The following is a 24355-nucleotide window of genomic DNA, read 5'->3' as shown; positions in this document are numbered from 1 at the left end:
GCCAAAGATGGAAACAGCCCAAACGTCCACCAATGGATGAATGGATAAACAAACTGTGGTATATACAATACAATGGAATACTATTCAGCCATAAAAAGGAGTGAAGTATTGATACACGCTTCAATGAGGATGAACCTCAAAAAACATTAAGTGGAACAGACTAGACAGAAAAGGTCACAAATTGTATGATTCAATTTATGTGTATAGGCCAATCCATAGAGACAAAAAGCAGATTGGTGGTTGACAGGGGCTAGGGAATTTGAAGTAACTGCTTAATGGAGACAGGATTGCGTTTCAGGTAATGAAAATATTTTGGAATGTACTAAATGCCAATAAACTGTTCACTCTAAAATGGTTAAATTCTATGTTATCTTACTTTCATCTCAACAAAAGCAAAGTTAAAAAAAAAAAGAGAGAGAAAAAGGATAAATGCCAGATGGTTAAATATTTAAATGTAAAATAAATATAGTTAAATCACAAAATGCTAGGAGAAAATGTGGGAGAACTGTTCAAAAAATAATATCAAGGTATGAAAAGCTCTGCAAATCATGATTTTAAAAACTCAGGAACTATAAAGGGAAAGATTAATAAATACACAGGCATACTTTTTAAAAACTCCATAAAGAAAGAATGTATTAAAAAAGTTTAAAAATAAGTGACAAAAAAGGGTTATTATTAGCACTACTACAAAAAAACTCCTATAAATAAATAAGACAGTGATAATTTTGATAATGATTATCATGATTTGACAATGAGAAACATGTCAGTTTACTGTTTTGTCAGTATGCTAGTTTCTTCAAAAACTTTAATTTATCAGACCAGGTAAACAAGCAGCTCAAAAGAACTAAAAGCGGTATAGTACAGAGAGTTTCTGAATCTCTGGACCTCCTCTGCTTGTCCTTAATATTATAGACCATTTTCATTCCCCAACTCCCATCTGCCTGGCAAATACACTTGTGGTTTCTTGACTTCAGCTATGTTGTAAAGATTGACTTAATTGTCAATATTAAATCAATTAACCTGCTGAGATAGGAACATAACCGATTTTAAGGATTATTTAGTCTTAAATTTAAAATTTTTATTTTCAACCCTCACAGTGGTTTCCCATCTCATTTAAAACATCAAAATTACTTAAGTTGTAGAAGGACATTTGAGCGTGTACAATATGACATAGTAAAAACAAAAATAAAAACAAAACCCCAGCAGCTTTGAATTCTCCTTCTATGTGAGCTCTCACTCCCCATTTTCTCCACTACTCAGTGAAGGGATCCTAACTCACTTTTGCTGGTACCATATTGTAATTCAGAAATACATCCAGCATTTTAAGAAGGACTGAATAAGAATTTACTAAGGGAGAAGGATGTGGCATCATGGACAGAGAATTAGCAAAGGGAAAAATCTGATGTTAGAAACCTTATTTTTGTTTTGAGTCTTGCTGATGCAGAAAAGAATCCAAAATTATAGTGTAAAAATAAAAAGGTCTTTTTAAATAAAGGAAGGAAGAGTGTGATGATACTGGTGTTCTATCTAAACATACATTCTAGATGTAATCTTATTGTTAAAATATTTAAAGAAAAGAGGGTGATATTTAAAGGGAGTAAGGACTTGTCCAGGTCTTTCTAGGGGCCTCTTGAAAGTCTAAATCTGTCTCAAAGGATCAAACATCAAATAAATGAAATTCCCACTTCTTCCCACGTTGAAATAACTGGTACTGGACTTGCCCTCCAACTGTTAATAACTAGAAAACCCACAAAATATATGAATCAGATATTCTTAGAAATTGGCCAGGACTGTGATACATGCAACAAGGTGAGTCATATAATCTCTCAGCTTTCTGCCTGGAGGCACTTTCTGTCAGTGTAGAATGGAAGAACCCAAGCAAAGCCTGGTGGTCTCACCAAGTTAGAAGACAGAGATCAGAAATTGGGAAGGCTAAGACAGCTGGAATTAGCAGCATCAGAGAACTAGAGTAGGAGGGAATCTGTTGCTGAATAGTAATCTGTGTATGCAGAGGATAAAATTCCATGAAGCCAGGCAAAAAAACTACTAGGGAGCTATAAGCAGAAAAATTTTCAGAGCAAGAATTCAGAGTTTCAACCACTAGGGCATTCAGTAGAGACCCAAGAAGAATCATGCCTTTTCAGTAGGGCTGAGTAAACTCTAGAAATAAAGGCTACTCTGGACTCCTCCAAACAAAGCTCAAAAACAAGCCTCAAAAGGATCAAGCTCATCTACATGTTACTTAACACTCTTTAAAGAAAGAAAACAAAATCCAGACTCTCAATAAAAAAATACTCACAATGTACAAAACACAATGAAAAATTACTACAAATGGAAAAAAGCAGGAAAATGGGACCCAAACCAAGAAGAAAGCCAAGTAAAAGAAACATTCAGAAATGACAGAAATTATGGAATTAGCGGAACATTTGAAATAGCTATTATAAATATACTCAAGGATTTTAAAGGAAAACAATTATAATGAGAAGAAACTGGAAGATATATATAGATGGATGCTCAGATTTATACAAAGAAAGGAAGTAATAATTTTTTTTATTTTTTAATTTTTAAAAAGATAATTGACTCTTTAAAACAAAAATAATAACGTATTGTGGGATTTATAACATATGGAGAAGTAAAAGGTATTTTAAAAAAAATAGCACAAAGGATGGAAGAAGACAGTGGAAGTAAACTGTTGTAAGGGCTTTGCATTATACACAAAATGGTGTAATATTATTTGAAGGTGTACTGTGATAAATTAAAGATGCCTTTTGTAAACTTTAGAGCAACCACTAATTAAATAGAACAGAAAAGTATAGTTATAAGCCATTAGTAGAGATCAAATGGAATACTACAAAGCACTAGATTAATCTAAAAGAAGATATAAAAGGGAAAAAAACCACATAGAACAAACAGAAAAAAATAGAAAAATACCAATGATATTGATAATTACATTAAATACAAATGATCCAGACAAGGAGTTGGCAAACTATGGCCTACCACCTGTTTTATAAATAAAGTTTTATTGGAACACAGCCACACTCATTCATTTATGTATTATCTATGTCAGTTTTCACACTACAATAGAAGAATTGAATAGCAGAGACAGAGACTGCATGTCCTATAAAGCTGAAAATATTTATTACCTGGCCCTTTATAGAAAAAGTTTGTCAACCACCCCCCCATATAGCGATTGCAAATAGCTATGCAAAAAAGCATAGATTGTTAGACACAATAAGAAATCAAAATCAAACTACATGCAGTCTACAAGAGGCATATTTTAAATTCAGAAACACCTATATGTGAAAAGTGGATGAATGGAAAAAAAGATTTACTATGCAAACACTAACCAGAAGAAATCTCAGTGGCTAGAGAAGTATCAGACAAAATAGACTTCAGATCAAAGAACATTATCAGGAATAAAAAGGAACATTTAATAATGATAAAATGTTCAATATATCAAGAAGATATAATCATTGTAAATGTCTATACACCTAAGACCAAAGTTTCAAAACAAATAAAGCAAAACTTTACAAACAAATGAAAGAAATAAATTCACAATTCTATTTGGAGATTTCAACATGATTCAGTAATTGCTTAAACAAGAAGGCAGAAAATAAGTAAGAATATAGATGACTTGAACAAAACTAGCAGCCAATTTAGTTTAATTGCCATTTATGGAATAATAAACCCAATAACACCAGAATATACATTCTTCTCAAGTGCACACGGAACATTCACTAAGATAGACCATATGCTGGGCCATAAAACAAACCTCCACCAAAGAACTAAAATCATACAAAGGATGTTTTCTGCCTATAATAAAATTAAACTAGAAATCTGCACCAAAAAAGATCTGGGAAACCTCTAAATATTTGGAAATTAAATAATACTTTCTAAGCTGAGTCACAAAGTAAACAAGAAAATACTTTAAATTGAATGATAATGAAAATATAACATATCAAAATATGTGGGATGAAGTTAAAGCAGGGAAATTTATAGTACAAAATGCTTATTTTAGAATAGAAAAAAGATTTTAAAAATCAATAATATAAGTTTCTATCTTGAGAAGCTAGAAAATAACATACAAAGTGAATAGAAAAAAATAATAGAGACAAGTGGGAATCAATATAATGGAAAATGGATGAGTAATAGAAAAAATCATTTAAGCTAATAGGTTGTTCCTTGAAAAGATCAATAAAATTAATAACCTCTCACTAGAATAATCAAAAAGAAGAAAACACAAATTACCAATGTGAGAAATGAAAGAAGAGTCATCACTACATATCCTACAGACATTAAAAGGCTAATAAGGGAATATTATGCACAACTTTATGCCAATAAATTCTACAACTTTATAGCTATTATGAAAATTGAATTTTTCATTAAAACTTCCTACAAGGAAAACTCCAGTCCAGATGGCTTCACAGTTGAATTCTATCAAACATTAAGAAATAATACTGATTTTACTCAGACTCTTTCAGAAAATAGAGGAGAAAAGAACACTGCCCAATTCAATTTATAAGGCCAGGTTTATCCTGATATCAAAACCAACAAACACATTACAAGACAATACTACAGATCAGTACCCCTTATGAACATAGATGCAAATATTCTTAATAGAATATTAGTAAATCAATTTTAGCAGTATATAAAAAAGATAATATATAATGAAAAAGTGGTTTTTATCCCAAGAATGCTAGATTGATTTAACATTTGAAAACCAATCAATGCATTTACTATATTAATAGGGAAGAGGAGGAAAAAAACAACACATGATCATGCAATAGATTCAGAAAACCTCAACATCCATTCATGAAGAAAACTTTCAGAAAACTAAACATAGAAGGGAACTTCCTCAACCTGATAAAGAGCATCTATATAAATCTTCTGGCTAATTTCATATTAAATGGTGAAAAAACTAAATGCTTTCCCTCAAGATCAGTAACAATGAAAGGATGTCCACTCTCCTCACTTTTATTCAACATTGTACTGAAGGGCCACTATTATAAGGCAAGAAAGAAGAAATAAAAGGCATAAAGATTGGAAAAATAGATGTAAAACTGCCTTTGTTCAAGCATGACATGATAATTTATGTTGAAAAGGAAACCTACAAAACAACTATTAAAACTAATAAGTGAATATAACCAGGTCATACGACATGAAGTAAATACAAAAAGAAATCAATTGTATTGCTACATAATAACAAACAATTCAAAAATGAAATTAAAATTTTAATACCATTTACAATAACATCAAAAAGCATAAAATATTTAGTGATAGACTTCAGAAAAAATAGGTGTAAGATCTATGCATTTAAAATAAACACTGGTGAACAAATATAAAGACTTAAATAAATATATAGGGAAATATTTTCATGTATTGGAAGATAATATCTTAAAGATGTCAATTCTCCCCAAACTGATCTACAGATTCCATATACAGTCATGTGTCACATAACGACGTTTTGGTCAACAACAGATGGTATATATGATGGTGGTCCCATAAGATTAGTACCATATAGTTGAGGTGTGTAGTAGGTTATACCATCTAGGTTTGTATAAGTACCCTCTAGGATGTTTGCACAATGAGGAAATCACTTAACGATGCATTTCTCAGAATGTATCCCCATCGTTAAGTAACAGACGATTGTAATCTCTTTTTGCAGAAAGTGATAAGTTGATTCTAAAATGCGTATAGAAAAGTAAAGGATCTAGAAAGGCAAAAATAATTTTGACAAAGAAGAACAAATTTAAGGACCTTATGTTCCTATTTTTAAGACCTACTGGAAAGGTCTATTAATCAATACAGTGTGGTTTTGGTTTAAGGACAGACATATATATTAACTGGAGGGAATGGAAATAGACCCATACATTCATGTTCAATTGATCTCTAAAAAAATGTCAAGGTAATTCAATGGGGAAATGACAGTCTTTTCAACAAATGGTGCTATAATAATTGAGTTCTATATGAAAAAAACTGAATCTCAACCCTTACTTTATACTTTATATAAAAACTCAAAACAGACCATATATATAAAAGTAAAAGCAAAAACTATAATTTCTGGAAGAAATACTGGGGACAATATTTGCAACCTTGGCGTAGGCAAAATTTCTAAGGTAGAACACAAAAGCCCAAACTATAAAAAAATTAATAAATTAGATTTCATGAAAATTAAAAGACATCATTAAGAACAGGAATAAACAAGGCACTGACTAGGAGAAAGTATTTATAAAAGATATATTTGAATAAAGACTTGTATCTAGAATATACAAAGGACTCTCTAACTTGATAAAAACCAAAAAAATTAAAAATAGGCAAAATACTTGTTTAGATGTGACAAAAAAGATATATATATGGGTAAAATTTAAAAGACTGACAATATTAAGTATTGACAAGGATGTAGAGCAACTGCAACTCTTCAAAATTACTGGTGGGAATATAAATGACACAACCCCTTTGGAAAAGAGTTTAGTAATTTCTTAAAGTTAAACATGTACTTATCATATGACACAGCCATATTACTCCTAGACTTTTATCCAGGAAAAATGAAAATATATGTCCACACAAAGCTTGTCTACGAATCAAAAAAGCTTTATTCATAATAGTCAAAGACTGGAAATGACCCAAATATCTACCAACAAATGAATGTATGAACAAATTATGGAATATCCACATAATGGAATATTATTTGGCAATAAAAAGGAATGAACTTTGGATATACTCATCAATATAGATAAATCTCAAAAACATTATGTTGAGCAAAAAAAGCAGATGTAAGAGTATATACTGTATGATCCAATTTATGTCAAATACCAGAACAAATAAAAGTAAAATACAGGGGGCCAGCCCGGTGGCACAGTGGTTAAGTGCACACGCTCCGCTTTGGCAGCCTGGGGTTCGCCAGTTCAGATCCTGGGCACGGACATGGTACCGCTTGGCACGCCATGCTGTGGTAGGTGTCCCACATATAAAGTAGAGGAAGATGGGCATGGATGTTAGCTCCAGGCCAGTCTTCCTCAGCAAAAAGAGGAGGAACGGCAGTAGTTAGCTCAGGGCTAATCTTCCTCAAAAAAAAAAGTAAAAATATGTAACATCAGAAAAGAGATCAATGTTTGCCTGAGGCTAAGGCTGAGGGGATTTGATTGTAAAGGCAAATAAGAGAATGCTTTGGAGTCATAGAAATGTTCTATGTCTTGGTTGTGTTATATATATATATATATATATATGTATATGTGGCATTTACATATATACATATAATTATTACTCTATGAACTGTATACTTACAATGGATGCACTTTATTATATGTAAATTAGACCTCAATAAAATAGATTTTAAAAATCAAATAACCAACCCAGTGAAGAGTAAGCTATAAACTACTACTTTTTTGTTTAGTTCTCACGTGGTCCTATAAAACTTGGAACTTCCTTCATTTTAGCATGAAAGAATTCTATCTCAAAGCAGTATGTCTTTTCCTTCATGATGCTGTGCTGCTTTTCCTCACTAATTTTTAAAATCTAGCAAAATATGCTACTTACCAATATAGTTCTTTGACATGGCAACTTCTCTGACTTCAATATGAACAGAGCCTCTTGGTATCTGCACTACTTCCATGTAGCCTGGAACACAGAAGACAGCCAGTAACAAGCAGCATCTGCAGCCTTGGTCAGAAAATGAGTGCTGAGTAACCATTCAGTTACAACAGTTTCCTTCCTCTTCCATTCTTCCTTTGATTTTGCACTTTTACAATTATGAAATATGGGCAAATTCCCCTTTGGGTTCATGAATACATCTAGAGTATTTTTCTTTTTCTCTAAAATTATCTCAAGTTATCTTTAAAGCCTCAACATGTATAATATTGGTTCATGTTTTTTCCTCAACACATGGCCCTCACATTAATGCTCTGCGGAAATTCCCATCTTAAAGAAACATGGCTAAATGAAGTCAAGTAGAAAGGAATAATATTTCCTTAAAATATCCTACATGAAGCCACATGTAATACTTAAAGGACTGAAAGCAATTTGGGGAAAAAACATTGTCTGCCTAAATAAAGAAATTTAAAAATAAGCGGGGAGGGGAAGTCAAGTGTTTTGGCTATTCCAAGTACACCAGAGGTGTGAGGAAGAGTTCTCTCTACACACTCACCTCCTCTGGGCAACGAATCATTGAAGAACCCTTCAATGGCATCGCATGTGCTTCCATCCCCTCCACAGACTCGACATCTATCTTCCCTAGCATCGGATCCCAAAATATTATCACAACCTACATGCTGAAAACAGAGAAGAATATTCAGTATGTGAAAAAGAGAAATTCTTGGAATCATAACTAACCAAATAATATAATTTGCTTACTACCTGTTTTTCCAGTAAAGAAAATCAAAACAGGAAATATTTTCCTCTTTCCACTTTTACCTTCACTCTCCAGTAAGTTCTGGCTAACATTTTTCAACATATAAGTTTAAAGAAAAAACCCTCTGATTCCCCAGGAATGTATGTCTATATTTCTAACCTGGATCTCTTCTTCATTTATTGATACCATGCTCCAATTCTTAAAATATTTTAATTTGTTAGCAATGGGTTCTGATTTATACTCTCAATCAAGAAATGCAAGAATTAAGAAAAATGGCATATGGTCCTATACAGGATTATAACAGTATGAGTCTTGACTGAGCATTACGGTTTGCCTTTTTCAAACCACAGGCTCTTTTGGATATCCAATTGTTAGTGTCAAGGATTAGTTGTGGAATTCACGCCTGAGTAAATCTTAAAAAATGAATACCTGTTTCCACTAGCTGAATAAAATTGCTATAAACAAAAAGGAGATATAGGCATGCAATTTTAGAAGTTGAAATTCTACCTATCAATTTTGCAATTAATCACAGAAATTTGGACTTTTATAGTATTTTGGCACTTGAATTTGAACATTTGACCTTTAGTCACTGATACCAGGCATGTACTCTGAGTAAAACCCGTATCTGGGTCTTTTTTACTCCCCCCCCCCCAAACTTTAATACTGTCACAGAAATAACTTTTTCTTCAAGCAAATAAAGTAACACACACACACACACACACACACACACACACACACACTGGGTCATCATATACATCTGGAGGCAAGTAGCTAGAAGGACAGAAACTCTTGCAAGAAATTATGAGGCTAAGTAAAATAGTGTTTTTATCTCTTCTTTCTCAGTTTCTGGGACTTAGTTTTGTGCTTCTCTTTAATGTGAAACAAAAACAAACAAAGAAAAAGTTATGAAAACAGTGGTTTTGTGGCTTTTCTTATTATGATAAGATTCATAAACAGGTCTAGGAAAATAGCATGGATTTTCTCCTACAACTCACAACTAGTCTGGCTAATTGTTTAAAGTAAATGATTTAATAAGGTAAAGACTAACTCTGTAATGAAAACTATTGTAGAGACTTCAAAAGGAGAAGGTAGGAGGAGCATAGCTGTTTCACACTTCGAGGAAAAATTGTGCTATGAAATATATCAGATAATCTTCCAGTGAGAACATATGGTTGCCGTATGAATAAGAGCTGAATCCTTGTTCTCTCTCTTTTTCTATCATCTTGTTTGTAAACAGAACAGAAGAATAATAGGAATTAAAGTCCAAAACATTTTCATAGCTCTAGCAATCACTATAAACATAACTAGAACACCGGAATAAATCATATTTGCATGGAGCTTGAATATGAATGGGTCCTTCTACCTCTAGCTATATATATTGTCATCCTTACTGGAGACTGAATTTCTCTAAAATGTAGCTCTCTTTATTAAAACTGAGCATAGCATTAATTAGGAGCTACTATCTGAGAAGAAAGATGAAAGTCTCAAAAACCCCAACAAAAAGCAGTGGAAGTCACAATCTGAGCAACCTTGCATTCTCCGTTGATACAGATATCCAGTGAATCCGCATTGCACTGAGTCCCATCAATCACCGCAGGGGCACGTTCAGTGTAGAAATTGTAACCTTCAGCCAGGCAGTTTAATGCACAAGGTTTTACCCCACCTGGACAAATATGGTAGAAGAGAAATAAATGAAGTGGTTCTCCTAAGGAACAGTGATTCAATACTAGCCATAAGAAATTTACACTTCATATAGACATCATTCCCTGACTATATATCTAGATGTATAGATTTCTTTCTTCCTTTGCTAAAATTTCATGTTTATTTTCATTGCTAGTGCAACTTGATGGAGAACCTGCTGTGTAGTTTTAAGGTTTAAAATGTTCAGATATTTCCAATATATAATAACAATGTATTTTAGGTCAAAATGGATCACAGTGGAGGTAACTGAATGTTAAAAAAAATGGATGAAATAAAAATTATCTAAAAAACTAACTAAGAAAATAAAGTCTAAGGAGGCTTGAGACAATAACTTCATATAAAAAATAGGAGTTTTCTGCAATACATGCCACTGGTTACTGAAGCTGATACAAAAACTCTGCTACTTCAAGCAGGGATATGGTGGTTGCAAAATAAAACTAAATTTGCACCACATTCCATGAACGTGGCTTTAGGATGAAGATAAATTCTTAAGAGATTAGCAAATCAAAGATAAAATGAATTATAGCATTAAATTTGAGTCATTCTTATGAGATTAACAAATCAAAGATAAATATTACACACAGCATTAAACTTGAATAATTAAAAATATCTAATTTTATTTTGTGAATAAGTGCATATAATGAAACTTAAACATTTTCATTTTGTCCTCGAAATTTGTATTTTTTAAGATTGATATAAAAAAAGGCATAAATAGTAGCAATGTAAAAAAACAAGCAGAGTACATATCATAACCTCATAGTATACTGGAAAAGTATCAGTAAATATGGATTTATCTTATTCAGAACAGTGCATGAAAAAGCTACTTATAAACATATAACTACTGATTGAAATTATGACTTAAAAGTACTTTCTGTTGAAGATTTATTTCATGAAGTTTAAAATACTTTGACCCTATTCTAATTATGCTGATAAAATTTCTCTTCAAAGTGAAGACTACTTCTCATAAAGCAAACAAGGCAGAAAGATGAAATGACATGCCTAGTCTCAGCAAAGGTAGAAACCAGGTTTCTGCAGGGTAAAGGTATGTGAAATAAAAGAAAGAAGCCAACGGAGTGGTGGAGACGATGATAAATTAGAGAACATTCCATCAAAGATCACTGTTACAGTTGATTGTTGTCATGCAAGAAGATTGCCCAATATTGTCAGAAATTCTGTTTTTTCAAGAGACAATGAAAACCTAGATTTTAAAATATAAACTCTTCCTGGGAACTCATTCAAAGTTTTCAAAAATACTGTGAAGGATAAACATGTAAGTAAGTAAAGACTGGTGCCTGAGCTGTCAGTTTACAACCTCTGGCCCAAGTCCACGTTTTCTTCCATTTTCAATGTCTAAAGGCTATATAACTTGTAATATTATTATTAGGCTTAGGTTAATGATATACTTTGCTGTACTGAGCACAGAAAGTAACAAGTAATTAATGTCTTCCTCAACTGATAATCAAGGTATTTATATTTATTTTTGTAAGAGTCTTACAAATAAAACTGCTCTAAATTTCCATGAATCTTACAGTGATTTTTTTCATCATTACCCGATAGAGTTCTCCCATTTTTAATTGCAATGCTTTGGAATTTAATGTATAAGTCTTTTAATGTGTAAGCTTTTAATATATAAGTCTTTAAACAGAGAATATGAGCCTTTTGTTTACTCAGTTTTAACATTACATTAATTATGTAAGGCAGTATTTGATAGGCAGGACATATAATTGCTATGGATGTTTTCCTTAACCCACTACACTACATGATGATAATAGGAACAAATTTCTTTTTTTGTTGCTGAAGATATGTTCAGCTCCCTCTGCTACAATGAATTTTCAGAAGAGCTACTGCTATTATTTCAAGAAGGGATTTAAGATGATTCTCTAAATGGAAGGTCATATTACCAATTACCTTCAGTTAAAGCTTATTATGAATTTAGGTTCATTCACTAAGCACATAATTATGTAAAGACTAATTATTAAATCTGTGAATTACTTGAGACATCTATTTCTTCTCCTACTACAGTAAAACAAAACAATCCCAAATGCAGAGGCACTTAATAAGAGCAATTAAAAATACATGGAGCAAAAATTCATAAAAAGGAAAGCAAAGCCAAATAATAGTTGGAAATTTGAACACAGTTCTCTCAGTATTTGATAGAAGAACTAGAGCAGAAAAAAGTCACAAAGAATATAAAAGATTTGAACAACACAATCAGCCAGCTCAACCTCTTGGATATCTACAGAACACTATATCCAGCAATTGCAGAAAACACATTCTTTTCAAGTATATGTAGAACATTCACCAACATGGAAAATAAGCTGTATTATAAAGCAAATCTCAATACTTTAAAAATTTAAATCATACAGAGTATTCTTGTATCATAACAGAATTAAATTATAAATCAGTATAAAAAAATGTAGAAAATTATCAATTATTTTGAAATAAAAATAACATAGTTCTAAATAACCCATGGGTCAAAGAAGAAATCACAACGTAAATGAGAAAATATTTTGAACTGAAGGAAATAAAAAACACATCAAATTTTGGGAATGCAGAAGAGTAAAATAAACCCAAAATAATAAATATAGAACAAAAATTAATGAAAGAGAGAAAAGACAGTAATAAAGTATAAAGCTAAAAGTTGATTCTTTGAAAAGATTAATAAAATTGATAAACCTCAACAAGACTTATCAAGAAAAAGAGATAAAACACATATTATCAACACATATACCAGAAATGAAAGAGCATACATCACTACAGATTGCATGATATTAAGTAGGATAATAAAAGAATGTTACGATCGATTTTCTGTCAATAAATTGGACACCACAGAAGGAATAAATCTCTTTCTCTCTCTCTCTTTTTTTTTTTTTTTGAGGAAGATTAGCCCTGAGCTAACATCTGCTGCCAATCCTCCTCTTTTTGCTGAGGAAGATTGGCCCTGAGCTAACATCTGTGCCGATCTTCCTCTATTTTATATGTGGGACGCCTACTACAGCATGGCTTGCCAAGCGGTGCCATGTCCCCACCCGGGATTCGAAATGGCAAGCCCTGGGCTGCTGAAGGGGAACGTGAGAACTTAACCGCTGCACCACCAGGCCGGCCCCCAGAATAAATCTCTTGAAGACACAAACTCAAAAACTGACATAAGAATTTTTAAAAATCTGAATAGCCCTTTATCTATTAAAAGAGTTGAATTTGTAATAATTTTTGAGGAAGATTAGCCGTGAGCTAACTGCTGTCAATCCTCCTCTTTTTGCTGAGGAAGGCTGGCCCTGAGCTAACTTCCATGCCCATCTTCCTCTACTTTATATGTGGGATGCCTACCATAGCATGGTGTGCCAAGTGGTGCCATGTCTGCACCCAGGATCTGAACCGGCGAACCCCAGGCCGCCGAGAAGTGGAACATGTGCACTTAACTGCTGTGCCACCGGGCTGGCCCCTGCAATAATTTTTTTCACAAAGAAAATACCAAGCCTAGGTTATTTCACTAGTAAAATCTACTCTAAGGAAGAATAATACCATGCTACAAACTCTCTCAAAATAAATAAAGATTCTATTTCTGGAAGCCAGAGTAACTCTGATACCAAAACTTGTCAAAGACATGACAAGAAAAAATTTACAAATCAGTATTCCTTATGAACATAGATGCAAACATCCTTAATAAAATATTAGCAATTAGGGGCCAGCCGGTGGTGCAGTGGTTAAGTGCACACATTCTGCTTCTCGGCAGCCCAGGGTTCGCCAGTTCGGATCCTGGGTGCGGACATGGCACTGCTTGGCAAAAGCCATGCTGTGGTAGGTGTCCCATGTGTAAAGTAGAGGAAGATAGGCATGGATGTTAGCTCAGGGCCAGTCTTCCTCAGCAAAAATAAAAGAAAAAGAGGATTGATAGTAGTTAGCTCAGGGCTAATCTTCCTCAAAAAACAAAAATACGAGCAATTAAATCCAGTAACATATAAACAGATAATAAATCATCACCACATGGGGTTTATCCTGGGAATAAAAGGTGGGTTTGACATTATAAAATCTATCAAGTAATTGACAACATTAACAGAATAAAGAAGAAAAACACATACAATCAATACATGCACAAATTGTCCTGAAGGGCCAAGCCAGTGCATTAAGGCAAGAAAATGAAATAAAAGGCATAATGATTAAAATAGGTAGTCTCTATTTCTAAATAAAATGACTGTTTACCAAGAAAATCCTAAGCCATCCACAAACAACTATTAGAACTAATAAAGGAATTTAGAAAGGTCATAGAATACAAAGTAAATACAGATCTTCCTGGACTTATGATGGGGTTACATCCCAATAAACCCATAGTAAATTGAAAATGGAAGTCGAAAATGCATTTAATATACCTAACCTACAGAACACCATAACTTAGCCTAGGCTTCCTTAAATGAGCTAAGAACACTTACATTACCCTATAGTTGGGCAAAATCATCTAACGCAGAGCCTATTTTACAGTAAAGTATTGACTATCTCATGTAATTTATTGAATACTGTATTGAAAGTGAAAAACAGAATGGTTGCATGGGTACAGAATGGCTGTAAGTTTATTGGTTATTTACCCTCGTGTTCGCAAGGCTGACTGGGAGCTGTGCTCGCTGCCGCTGCCCAGTATCAGGAGAGAGGATCATACACATACAGCTGGCCCAGGAAAAGAGCAAAATTCAAAATTCAAAATATGGTTTCTACTGAATGCATATTGCTTTCACATCTTTGTAAAGTCAAAAAGTTCTAAGTCAAACCATCTTAAGTCGGGACCATCTGTATACAAAAATAAATTTTATTTTTATATATGAGAGAAAACAATTGAAAATGAAAATGTTTTAAACCTTATTTACAATGGTGTCAAAAAACATAAATTACTATGCAATAGATTTAACGAAAGATGTGCAAGACCTTATGAGGAAAACTACAAAACATAGTTGAGAGATAAAAGAACACATAAGTAAATGAAGATATATACCATGTTTATAAATTGGAAAATTCAATATTGTTAATTTATCAGTTCTCCCTCAATTGATCTATAGATTCAACACAATAGCAATCATAAGCCCAGCATGTTTTTCTGTAGAAATTAACAAATAATTCTAAAATTTATATGGAAATGCAAAGCACTTAGAGTATCCAAAGAACTCTTGAAAAAAGGATCAAAGTTGAAGGAACTTACACTACCCATGTCCAAGACCATACATTACAGTAATTAAGTCAATGTGGTACTAACATAGGGTTGACAAATAGATCAATGAAAGAAAATAGAGTCTATAAATACACTACAAATACACACCATAACCCCCAAATTATTTTCAGATTGTAGATCTAAATGTAAAGACCAAAGCCATATGGCTTTTAGAAGAAACCACAAGAAAATATCTTCTTGAGTTGAAGTAGGCAAAGATTTCTAAGACAGGACAAGAATACAATAACCATAAAGAAAAAAATTGAAAAGTTAGAATTCATCAAAATGAAAATCTTGTACTCATCCAAAACACCACTAAAAAAGTACCAGGAAAACCACAGACTGAGAAAATATTTGTAAAACTTATCTGATAAATGACTACCACTTGAGAATAAAAAGATAAATAACCAATTAAAAACCAGGCAAAGGATATGAATAGGCACTTTGCTAAGGAGGATAGAGAAGTGGTCACTAAGCACATGAAAACATGCTCTACATAATCAATGACCAGAAAATGAAAATGAAAATTACATTGAGACACCATTATACATCCACCAGAAGAAGATTGAAAACATCAAATGTTGCCAAGGATGTCGAACAAACAGAACTCTCCTACATTGTTGGTGGGAGTGTGATAGTGTACAATCACTTTGGAAAAACATCTGACAGTTTTTTTTAAAACTAAACTCACACCCACCCTACTGCCCAGCAATTCCGCCCCTAAGTTTTTACTCAAGAAAAATGAAACTATATGCTCATAAAAAGAGTCGCACACAAATATTCACAGCAGCTTATTCATAACAACTTAAAACTAGAAACAACCCAGGTGTCCATCAGTAGTAGAATAGAAAAACAAACTGGTTATTACAATGGAATACTGCTCAGCAATAAAAAGGAGTAAACTAGTGATACATGCAATAACATGGATGGATCTCAAAAACAGGCTTAAAGAAGCCTTGCGCAAAAGAGTAAATATGACATGATTTCATTTATATGAAGTTCTGCAACAGGCAAAACTAATCTATGGTAAGAAAAAAAATCAGAACAGTGGTTACCTCTTGGAAGAAGTAGGTAGAAGCAGCTATTGACTGGGTAGGACTATGAGGACTATGAGAATTTTGGAGGTAATGGCAATGTTCTATATCTCAACAGGTTTTTACAGGTGTATGCGTTTGTCAAAATTCAGGGAAAGTACACTTAAGATTTGTGCATTTCATTGTACATAATCTTAACTCAAAAGAAAAAAGTAAATAAATACTGAACTGTGGTTAATGTTATATATGCTGAAGTATTTAGAGGAAAGTATACTAATGACTACAATTTACTTTGAAATGCATAAAAAAATAGGATAAATTAATGAATGGACAGAGAGATGATTAGATGTAACAAAAAAAAGCACACTAAAATGTTAATAGTAGAATCTTGGTGGTGGGTATAACGTCTCACTGTAAAATTCTTTTAATATTGTTCTATGTTAGAAAAATTTCAAAGTAAGATGTTGGAAAAATATACAAACAATAAACAGTTTTAAAAAGCACATTCAATTTTTTCAAGAAAAAATTTTAACAAAATTTAGTTTGCATTTTGGGAGCATAAGAAAACTTTTTGTACTTACAGAAAAATTAGTGTATGATACATGACCAAGTTAAAGAGCAAAAATGTTTCCCAACACTAAAAAAGAATAATAAAAATCTATGGAAAGATCCTTGGCCTTTGACCAAGAAAGAACACAGATTTTTCTGGCCTCTTTTGAGTTTATTTACATTGTTATAATTTGTTTTTAGCATGATAATTCCAAATATTCGATGATTATAAATGATTATAATGTAATGTCCATATACCCCAAGGAAGTCTCAAAAACGCTGAAATATTATTTGGATTTATATCCTTTCTAGGACTTTTGTACTTGCTAAAGAGAATTAGGTTTTTAAAAATTATTTCTGATCATCTGTACTAACATATAAACTTTATTACAAGGAAACTAAAATGTGAGATTTGCTTAGTACTATAAGCACTTTCCTGCTTTGATTTGCAAACACTAATTTTTACTAGTATGTGTATGAATGTATGTGTGTGTTTGTATGTATTTATATATTCTTTTATATTTGCAAAGCTCTCAAGCATGATGAATGCTCTGCCAGGTTATACATTACCTCCAGTATAGGGTTTCCAGTTATAATACTTTCCACGGAAAGGCATATTGTCAAAGTCTGCACACTGTTTCTCTCGAAAATCTCGGGCCCCCAAAGGACATGGCTAAAATAAAATAAAATCATAAATGGTACGATTGTTGAAAAATACCAAAACCAAGGGACAATGTCCCTAAAATTAAAATTGCCTGAACTCCATCACATTAGCTCACTGCCTTACTCTCTGGCTATAATTCTGGCATTTGCTTTACTGTTTTAACAACCAGTATTCAGACTGAAGTGTCTGAATTGTAATCTCAGTCACAGAAGAAATAACTGAAGTAATTTAAACAAAGTTAAGTGTTAGACAGTTTCCATATAAATTTTCACTTAGATGCATGTCATAGTCCACTTTGCAATCAATCCGTCAGGTATCTCCTAATAAACATACATAAAAACTTGGTGAAAAAAAGTAAAACATAAAATCCTTTTCGGTTAACAGTATTTGAGGTCCAGCTGCCACAGCTACTCTTGCCTCTTTACTTAAGGAATCAAGAGGCAGATTTGTAACATGACATTCAGCACTATTAATTGTGGTTTGGATCCCTCCTCCTATAACTGTTTACTGTCTAGGTCTGACAAAAAACATATTTTAAGACATGGAATGAACTGGGCAAAATGCTAGGCCTCAAGTCTAAACACCTTCAAATTCAAGGAATTTGGACTTATTAAGATTTATGTTTAATCTATTAACATCATAGAAAATAAAATACTAAAATTGGTTCAAAACATGTACATGTGTAGGGTGAGGGGAGAGAAGGATGTTGAGAGGGTGAAGAGAGGATTATTTGTTTTTAAAAGATTGGAATGCTTCTTCTACCTGAATTTTTTAACGTGGAAAATCTTGCCAATCTAGCTAGGTCTAGATTCCAAATACTAGAGAACTATCCTAAATTAAATCTTTAACTTCACAAAGAATTAAAAGTATAATCTCACAGTGTTTGAGCAGTATGACCTAATTTGACCTATCTTTTAGAGTTCTGCAGCTGGAGCACTTAAAAAACAAAGTTACTGCTTTTGAAACACTGACTGAGAAAACATTCCCTTTAAATATGGAAGAACAAGTCAATAATAAAATTCTTAATTGTGACTAAACGATGAGTATGTTACAGACATTCTCAGAGATCACTTTGAAGACTTGTTGCTACCCTCCCTTGGATCTCTACATTAACTTGATACAGTTCTCTAAGGTCAGTACATTGGAAACAGTCCCTTGAAGCATGTGTAAAAATAATAGACCACAATGTACAAATCATTGCTTGGTCATCATTACTTCCTGTATACTGTGGTTCAAATTTCTACCATATCAAGTCCAAAGCCTCAGATTCTGAAAATAGTGGCAGCAGGTATACACTCTGTTATGAGCCCTGCATTTAAAAATATTTTCTGCATATTAAAATATGACACTGCAACCACAAACCTAACGATTCTGCTTGTCAAACTACCATTCTTGCTTGCCTTTGAAGAAAATGAAAAATAAATATTTACCATAGGCTACATAGTGCATCATGCTGGGAGGATATGTTTCCAGGGTCTTTTGCTTCATGGTGTGCTAATCTTTGGATGGAAAGAATGCTTTCCTTTTCTAGCCATTTTCAGGGAATCCCACATGAGGACTAAAGATGTCAGTGGGTTTGCCATTGTAGCAAGACTAGTTTTTAAGCAAATATCATCAATTTAAAAAAATACAAGTAACTTGAACACTAGCTACAAGTTTTCACATAATAACTAAGTACTTGTAAAGCACCGACCACCTAAAAGTTTATCTAAGCATGGCTTTCAATCTAGTTGGAGAAACATCATACAGATGAAAAACTACAGTCCTACTTCCGGCAATATGTCTATGACAGCGTGTTACAGATTGTCTATAGGTGCTATATATAGATGAAAGATCAATGTGTCTTGTGATTAGCTAAGAAAATATTTGTTGAGGAAGAAAATCTTGAGTGGATTATAAGAAGTATAATAAAAGTATTATAAATACTTATTCTTTGTAATATTATAAAGTATTATAGGAATTGAGCTGGTTAAGAAAGAAAAAGGACTTCTGGGGGAAAAACTATTAAGAATGAAGTCAAGTAAAGCTATGGAGACAGCAAGGAAAAGGTCATATGTTGGGAACAGTTGGATAAAGGCCATTTTAGATGAAAGAAAGGAACTGTATGAAAGCATAAGAGGAGATGACATTTCATAGATAAGCACTGGTACATAAAAAAGCCCTGAATTAACAAACTAAAGCATCATGAGGGCCATTCACTTAAAAACAAACAAAACAAAACTCCTGTTTTGACTATCTTGTAATGATTTTCCTAAACAGAAAAGACGTAAAAGGTCCAATAGGAGCTTTACTACTGTTTAACGAAGCACTTGGATAATATTTCATAAGGTTTCTGATCTACTCCTTTCCTGTGATAACCACTCCGAGGGTCAGCATAATAAAAATATTAATAATGACAACAGCTACTTAGCATTTACTAAGCACTTAGTAGGTACCTACTCTGTGTCACACTGTTCAGAGGTCTCCAGATGTATTATCTACTTAATCTCTCTCAACACTCCTTTGAGGTAGATAGGATCAATAATCCCATTTTACAACAAAGTAAACTGGGTACAGAAAGGTTGCTTAGCAATAGTATCAGAGAGCAAGAACACCTCCCTCATCTGAGGGGGAGCTTCTTCTGGACACTCTCTAAATGCCACAATAACCGCACAAAGTTTTAGCTCTGTTAAGATGTGCAAAAACCTAATAGGAGAAACTTGGGTTCTAGACCTAGGCCTGTCTTTACCAGCTGCAAGTTTCTCATCTTCTCCAAACTACTTTTTTTCTCATTTATAAAATGAGAGAGCTAAAACTAAGAATTCTGGAGTTAGACAGACTTGGATTCAATTCTATCTCGGCCATTTATTTAATTCATGGCCTTGTGCAATGCAAGCCTCATCTATAAACTGAGGATAATACTAGTATTTACCTTCTAGGTGAGGACTCACATAAACTGTTTAGCTCTGTATCTGGCATACAGCAGCACTCAGTAACTACTAGCAGCTGTGCTGATCTTGGGTCTAGGCATCCTTGGATTCATTCCTCACCCTTCTGCTCTGCTCTGTATTTCAGGGAAACAAACTCTACAAGTTCCATTTCCCAGACTTCTGTGTCAGCTGACTTCTGGTTGGGTTCAGGCAACGGAAGGCACTAGTAGGAGAAGCCAGGGTATTTCTCTGATTTCCTCTCTACCTCAGGCAGTATCTTAGGCAGAAGCAGAATCTTTTTGTGGCTCCAACTTCAGGCAATATCCCCGACTCCCACTCCATCCTATGGTCCCAGCTTCTGCTGTATGATTCCAGCCTCTGGGCTTTGATAAAACTACCTCCTGCCTGTGTCTTCCTGGTAGGAGTGGTGGCATCTTCCTGCTGACACTGATCTATGGGCTTGTCAGCCGCTTCCATCATCCATGTAACCAATGTGTAACAAATTTTTTCATTAAATTCCTTCTATTTAAATATTCAGAGTTGTTTCTATTATTATGGTTGAATCTTTACTGATACAACAATCAGTAATAATAATAGTGATGACGATGATGATGAAGTACTTGAGAGACTGAATAGAGATACATTTTCATGTGTTATTTTTTGCAGTTTATTGGTTAAGGGCAGAAGTTAGCAAACTTTTTCTGTAAAGGGCCACTTGGTAAATATTTTAGGCATTGTGTGCCATACAGTGTCTGTTGCGACCACTCAGCTGTGCCATTATAGTGTGAAAAAAACATAAACAATACATAAATGAATGGTCAGGGTTGTGTTCCAATAAAATTTTATTTACAAAAAGAAGTCAGGGCCAAATTTGGCCCAGGAGGTGCAATTTGCCAGCCCCTGACTTAGGGTGTTAACATAATAGATACATCTGTCTGGCAGAATTTTGCAGTAGAACTAAACTCCATTATTAATTTTTGAGTCAATAGAGAATCATCTACTTTTAAGAACTGATGTTAGAGGTAATATAACCTAATCTGCATAAGATGCTTAAATTTCCTCTACAATTATCCCCAAAGTGTTCCTATAATCTGTGTAAACATCTACAGAAATACCAAATACTTTTCAGACAGCTGCAATTATTATCAGGTTCTTTCTTACTTTCAGCCAAAATCTGCTTCCTATAACCCAGTGTCTTGCTCCTTTCTTCTAGAGTCACACCGAACAAATCTAATCCCTGACTCAAAGGCGTCCAGACCTTGAAGGCTTTCCTATGGGCACATCATAACTTATCATTAGTCTTCTTAAAACCAGGCACCAAGAACCAGCCTTCAGTGTCTTTTCCTTTATTCAGTAAACATACATAAAATGCTTACTATGTGTCACCTATTATCCAGGCTCTGGAGATAAGGCAATAAACAAAACAGATTAGGTCCCTTCTTTCATGGAGCTCACTCTGTTGAAGACGTGAAAGAAGAAAAATAAAGCAAGATACCGAGATTGATAGTGAGGCAGGAGAGAAGTTGTTGTAAATAACATGGTCAGAAAAATTCTCTCTGATAAGGGGGCACACCCGAGCAGAGAGTTAAAAGAAACTGAGGGAGTGACCTATGTACACATCTGTGAAAAGGGCGTTCCAGGAAACAGTAACTGCAAAGGCCCTGAGGCAGGAGTGTGTTTAGGATGTTCATAGGATAGCTTGGAGGATGGAAGGGCTTAAGGCAATTGTAGTAGACTTGGGGACCTGATCCCATGCTTTTCTATTTCTAGACTATATCAAGCTAACGTTCTATTCTTTTGCTTTAAATCCTTCCTTCAGTGAATGCTCTGAATTTGTGTTGATTAGAAAAAAGCTCAGTAGGAGTTGTATATGCTGGTTTCAAAGAATGAGAGCGATTAAGGAAAAGGGTAATTTCTTGAGGAAAATTACATAAAATATATTTTTGTTTTGTTTAGGAATAGTGGAGAGTTTAGGGAGTAATGCTTTTTAAATTACTTGAGGATAATAAGTGCTGACACCATGCAGAAACCCTAACAGAAAACAGTGGGCATAGCAACAAGTTTTTTATGTAAAGCCTGACAGGTTTTCAGCCTCCTAGTGTTAACACTAATCAAGCATCCTCTCCTTCTAAAAAGCGCCTAGCGGGGCCCCACATAAATCCAGAGAGCAAAGTTGCAAATCTCAGCATCTTCTGAGCTTCGTATTTTCAAAGAAATGAAAAAATTAATATTAGCATCTTTATCATCACTTTTTTTTAGAGATCTATGTTAAGTTAGCACATTCTATAGACAATCTTATGCTTCCAATTATACTGAAAGTTTAAAAGCATCTCCCTTTGACTAAACTTAATACTTTTTATCGGTAGATAAATCTAAAAACAGACTAATTCATTGGGGCATAAAAGTTGCTATAGAAAGAAATCTCAGTTTCTGCTGACAACCTTTCCAGTGGCACATCTATTACTGGGGTTCTCATCCCGGTTTTGTCCCAAAGATTAGTGTGACCTCGGCAAGTTCTGGAATCCCCTTATGTCTTCTTTTTTTCATTTGCAAAACACACCCAAAGTACCCTTACTTTTAACACATCCCAAAATGTTTTGCAAAAGAAGAAAATCCTGAAAATACTATATTATGTCTTATAGGAGTAATAAAGAGCAAGAAGCAGGTGGAGAATGACAACTCTTTTTCCCTTTTCTCTTTCCTCTCTTCTCCCTCAAGGAGATGGGCAGGCTGAGGAGATACTAGGATCCTAGGGCCTCAGGGAAAATTGCAAAGCGAGCAAAATTGGCCTTTAGTTCTTCTACCTCCTTTCTCTCTCTCTTTCCCACCTTCCGCTGCTTTTTCCTTTCTTGCTTTTAAGCCAAATGCTCTTTTGCTTCTTCACTATTAGACTAGACCAACCTTCTACACTCCCCAAATCTAATTCTCTTCTTCCTCTCCAGGGTAGCAACATATTCTTAGCCACTTATACCCCATGTATTGAGGGAGCATATTGAAGTTCAGATTCCAACTCCCGCTCTGCTTAGCAAGTAATGCACTTGACATGGGACTGTGAAGAAGGGGCATATTTCTGTTTGTTCACCAAGACAGGCATGTTTTTCTAAATTACGCAAAGATGCCACACAGGCTAACAAAGTCCTTGCTTCCACACCCTCTCTTACAAGTTGCAAACAAAATTCCTGATTTCCTAGATATCAGGTACTGTCAGATTAGCTCATTAAAGTTGAATTTAGTGTTCAATGTACATAATGAATTATCTCAAACCCAGGCTTTGATTCAACCTTCTCATCTTTCCTCCTCCAAATAGTTTCTGATTTTTTTTTGTAGTTTCATTGTACATTTACTTTTAAAGAAAAAGCAAACATAAGTTTGATAAGCCTACATTGTCCAGACAAACTTGAAGCTAGCTGTCATATTTGATACCATAATCTTCTATGCAAGTTTTCAAAATTAAAGCTATTTCTATAGGCCTTATATAGCCTGAATTTAATTAAAATGCCATCTCTCCATAGCATAACCCTTTTCTCTAAGCCTATGAAAATGTTAAGAAACAAACTTTTACTTTGTATTTTTTAAATATTCCTTTTGAGAACAAAATAAACAAGCAAGCTCTAATCTGTATTTAAAAGCTAGTCCTTATTTCTCAAAACATGATGCACACCATAAAATTCATACTAACCTAAAGAAGATTAATGACACTGCTCATGTTATTGCCATATATATAATAAATACTACATATAATATTTATAAGAATAAACTGGTTGATACATATTTGTTTTCTAATTATAACTTGGGACACAGTTATAACACTGTTAGTTAATGGATCAACTCTGTACCTTGTCATCACTTACCCCACACCTCTCCCTGGGGGCAAGGTCTGTAGTTTCAGAATGTTCTCAGCTATCTGGTTCTGCTGCAGGGTAAGGTTAGACTGGAAGTAAGACAATGTCAAAGGTG

The 24355-nt window shown here is 33.8% G+C and overlaps 1 protein-coding gene across 6 annotated transcripts in view; it reads right to left on the bottom strand.

Moving 5' to 3' along the window:
* ADAMTS6 (ADAM metallopeptidase with thrombospondin type 1 motif 6) overlaps positions 1 to 24355 on the bottom strand; it is a 308350-nt gene that overhangs the window by 56756 nt on the left and 227239 nt on the right. For 4 of the 6 annotated variants that reach the window (XR_011430332.1, XR_011430331.1, XM_070246190.1 and 1 more), the window contains 4 exons: positions 17396 to 17498; positions 9877 to 10010; positions 8144 to 8267; positions 7537 to 7659 (listed from right to left, as the gene is read on the bottom strand). Coding sequence is in view for 3 of the 6 variants with exons in the window: in XM_070246190.1 (XP_070102291.1) it covers positions 7537 to 7659; positions 8144 to 8267; positions 9877 to 10010; positions 17396 to 17498 (484 nt within the window). In the remaining 3 variants the exon portion in view is untranslated. The remainder of the gene's footprint in view (positions 1 to 7536; positions 7660 to 8143; positions 8268 to 9876; positions 10011 to 17395; positions 17499 to 24355) is intronic. The other 2 variants (XR_011430333.1, XM_023625610.2) reach the window with 1 other exon arrangement.

The sequence above is a fragment of the Equus caballus genome, chromosome 21 (assembly GCF_041296265.1).
Source record: "Equus caballus isolate H_3958 breed thoroughbred chromosome 21, TB-T2T, whole genome shotgun sequence".
In the NCBI taxonomy this organism is placed as follows: domain Eukaryota; kingdom Metazoa; phylum Chordata; class Mammalia; order Perissodactyla; family Equidae; genus Equus; species Equus caballus.
Note: the sequence above shows the minus strand (reverse complement) of the source record. Positions and strands in the feature narration are given on the sequence as shown.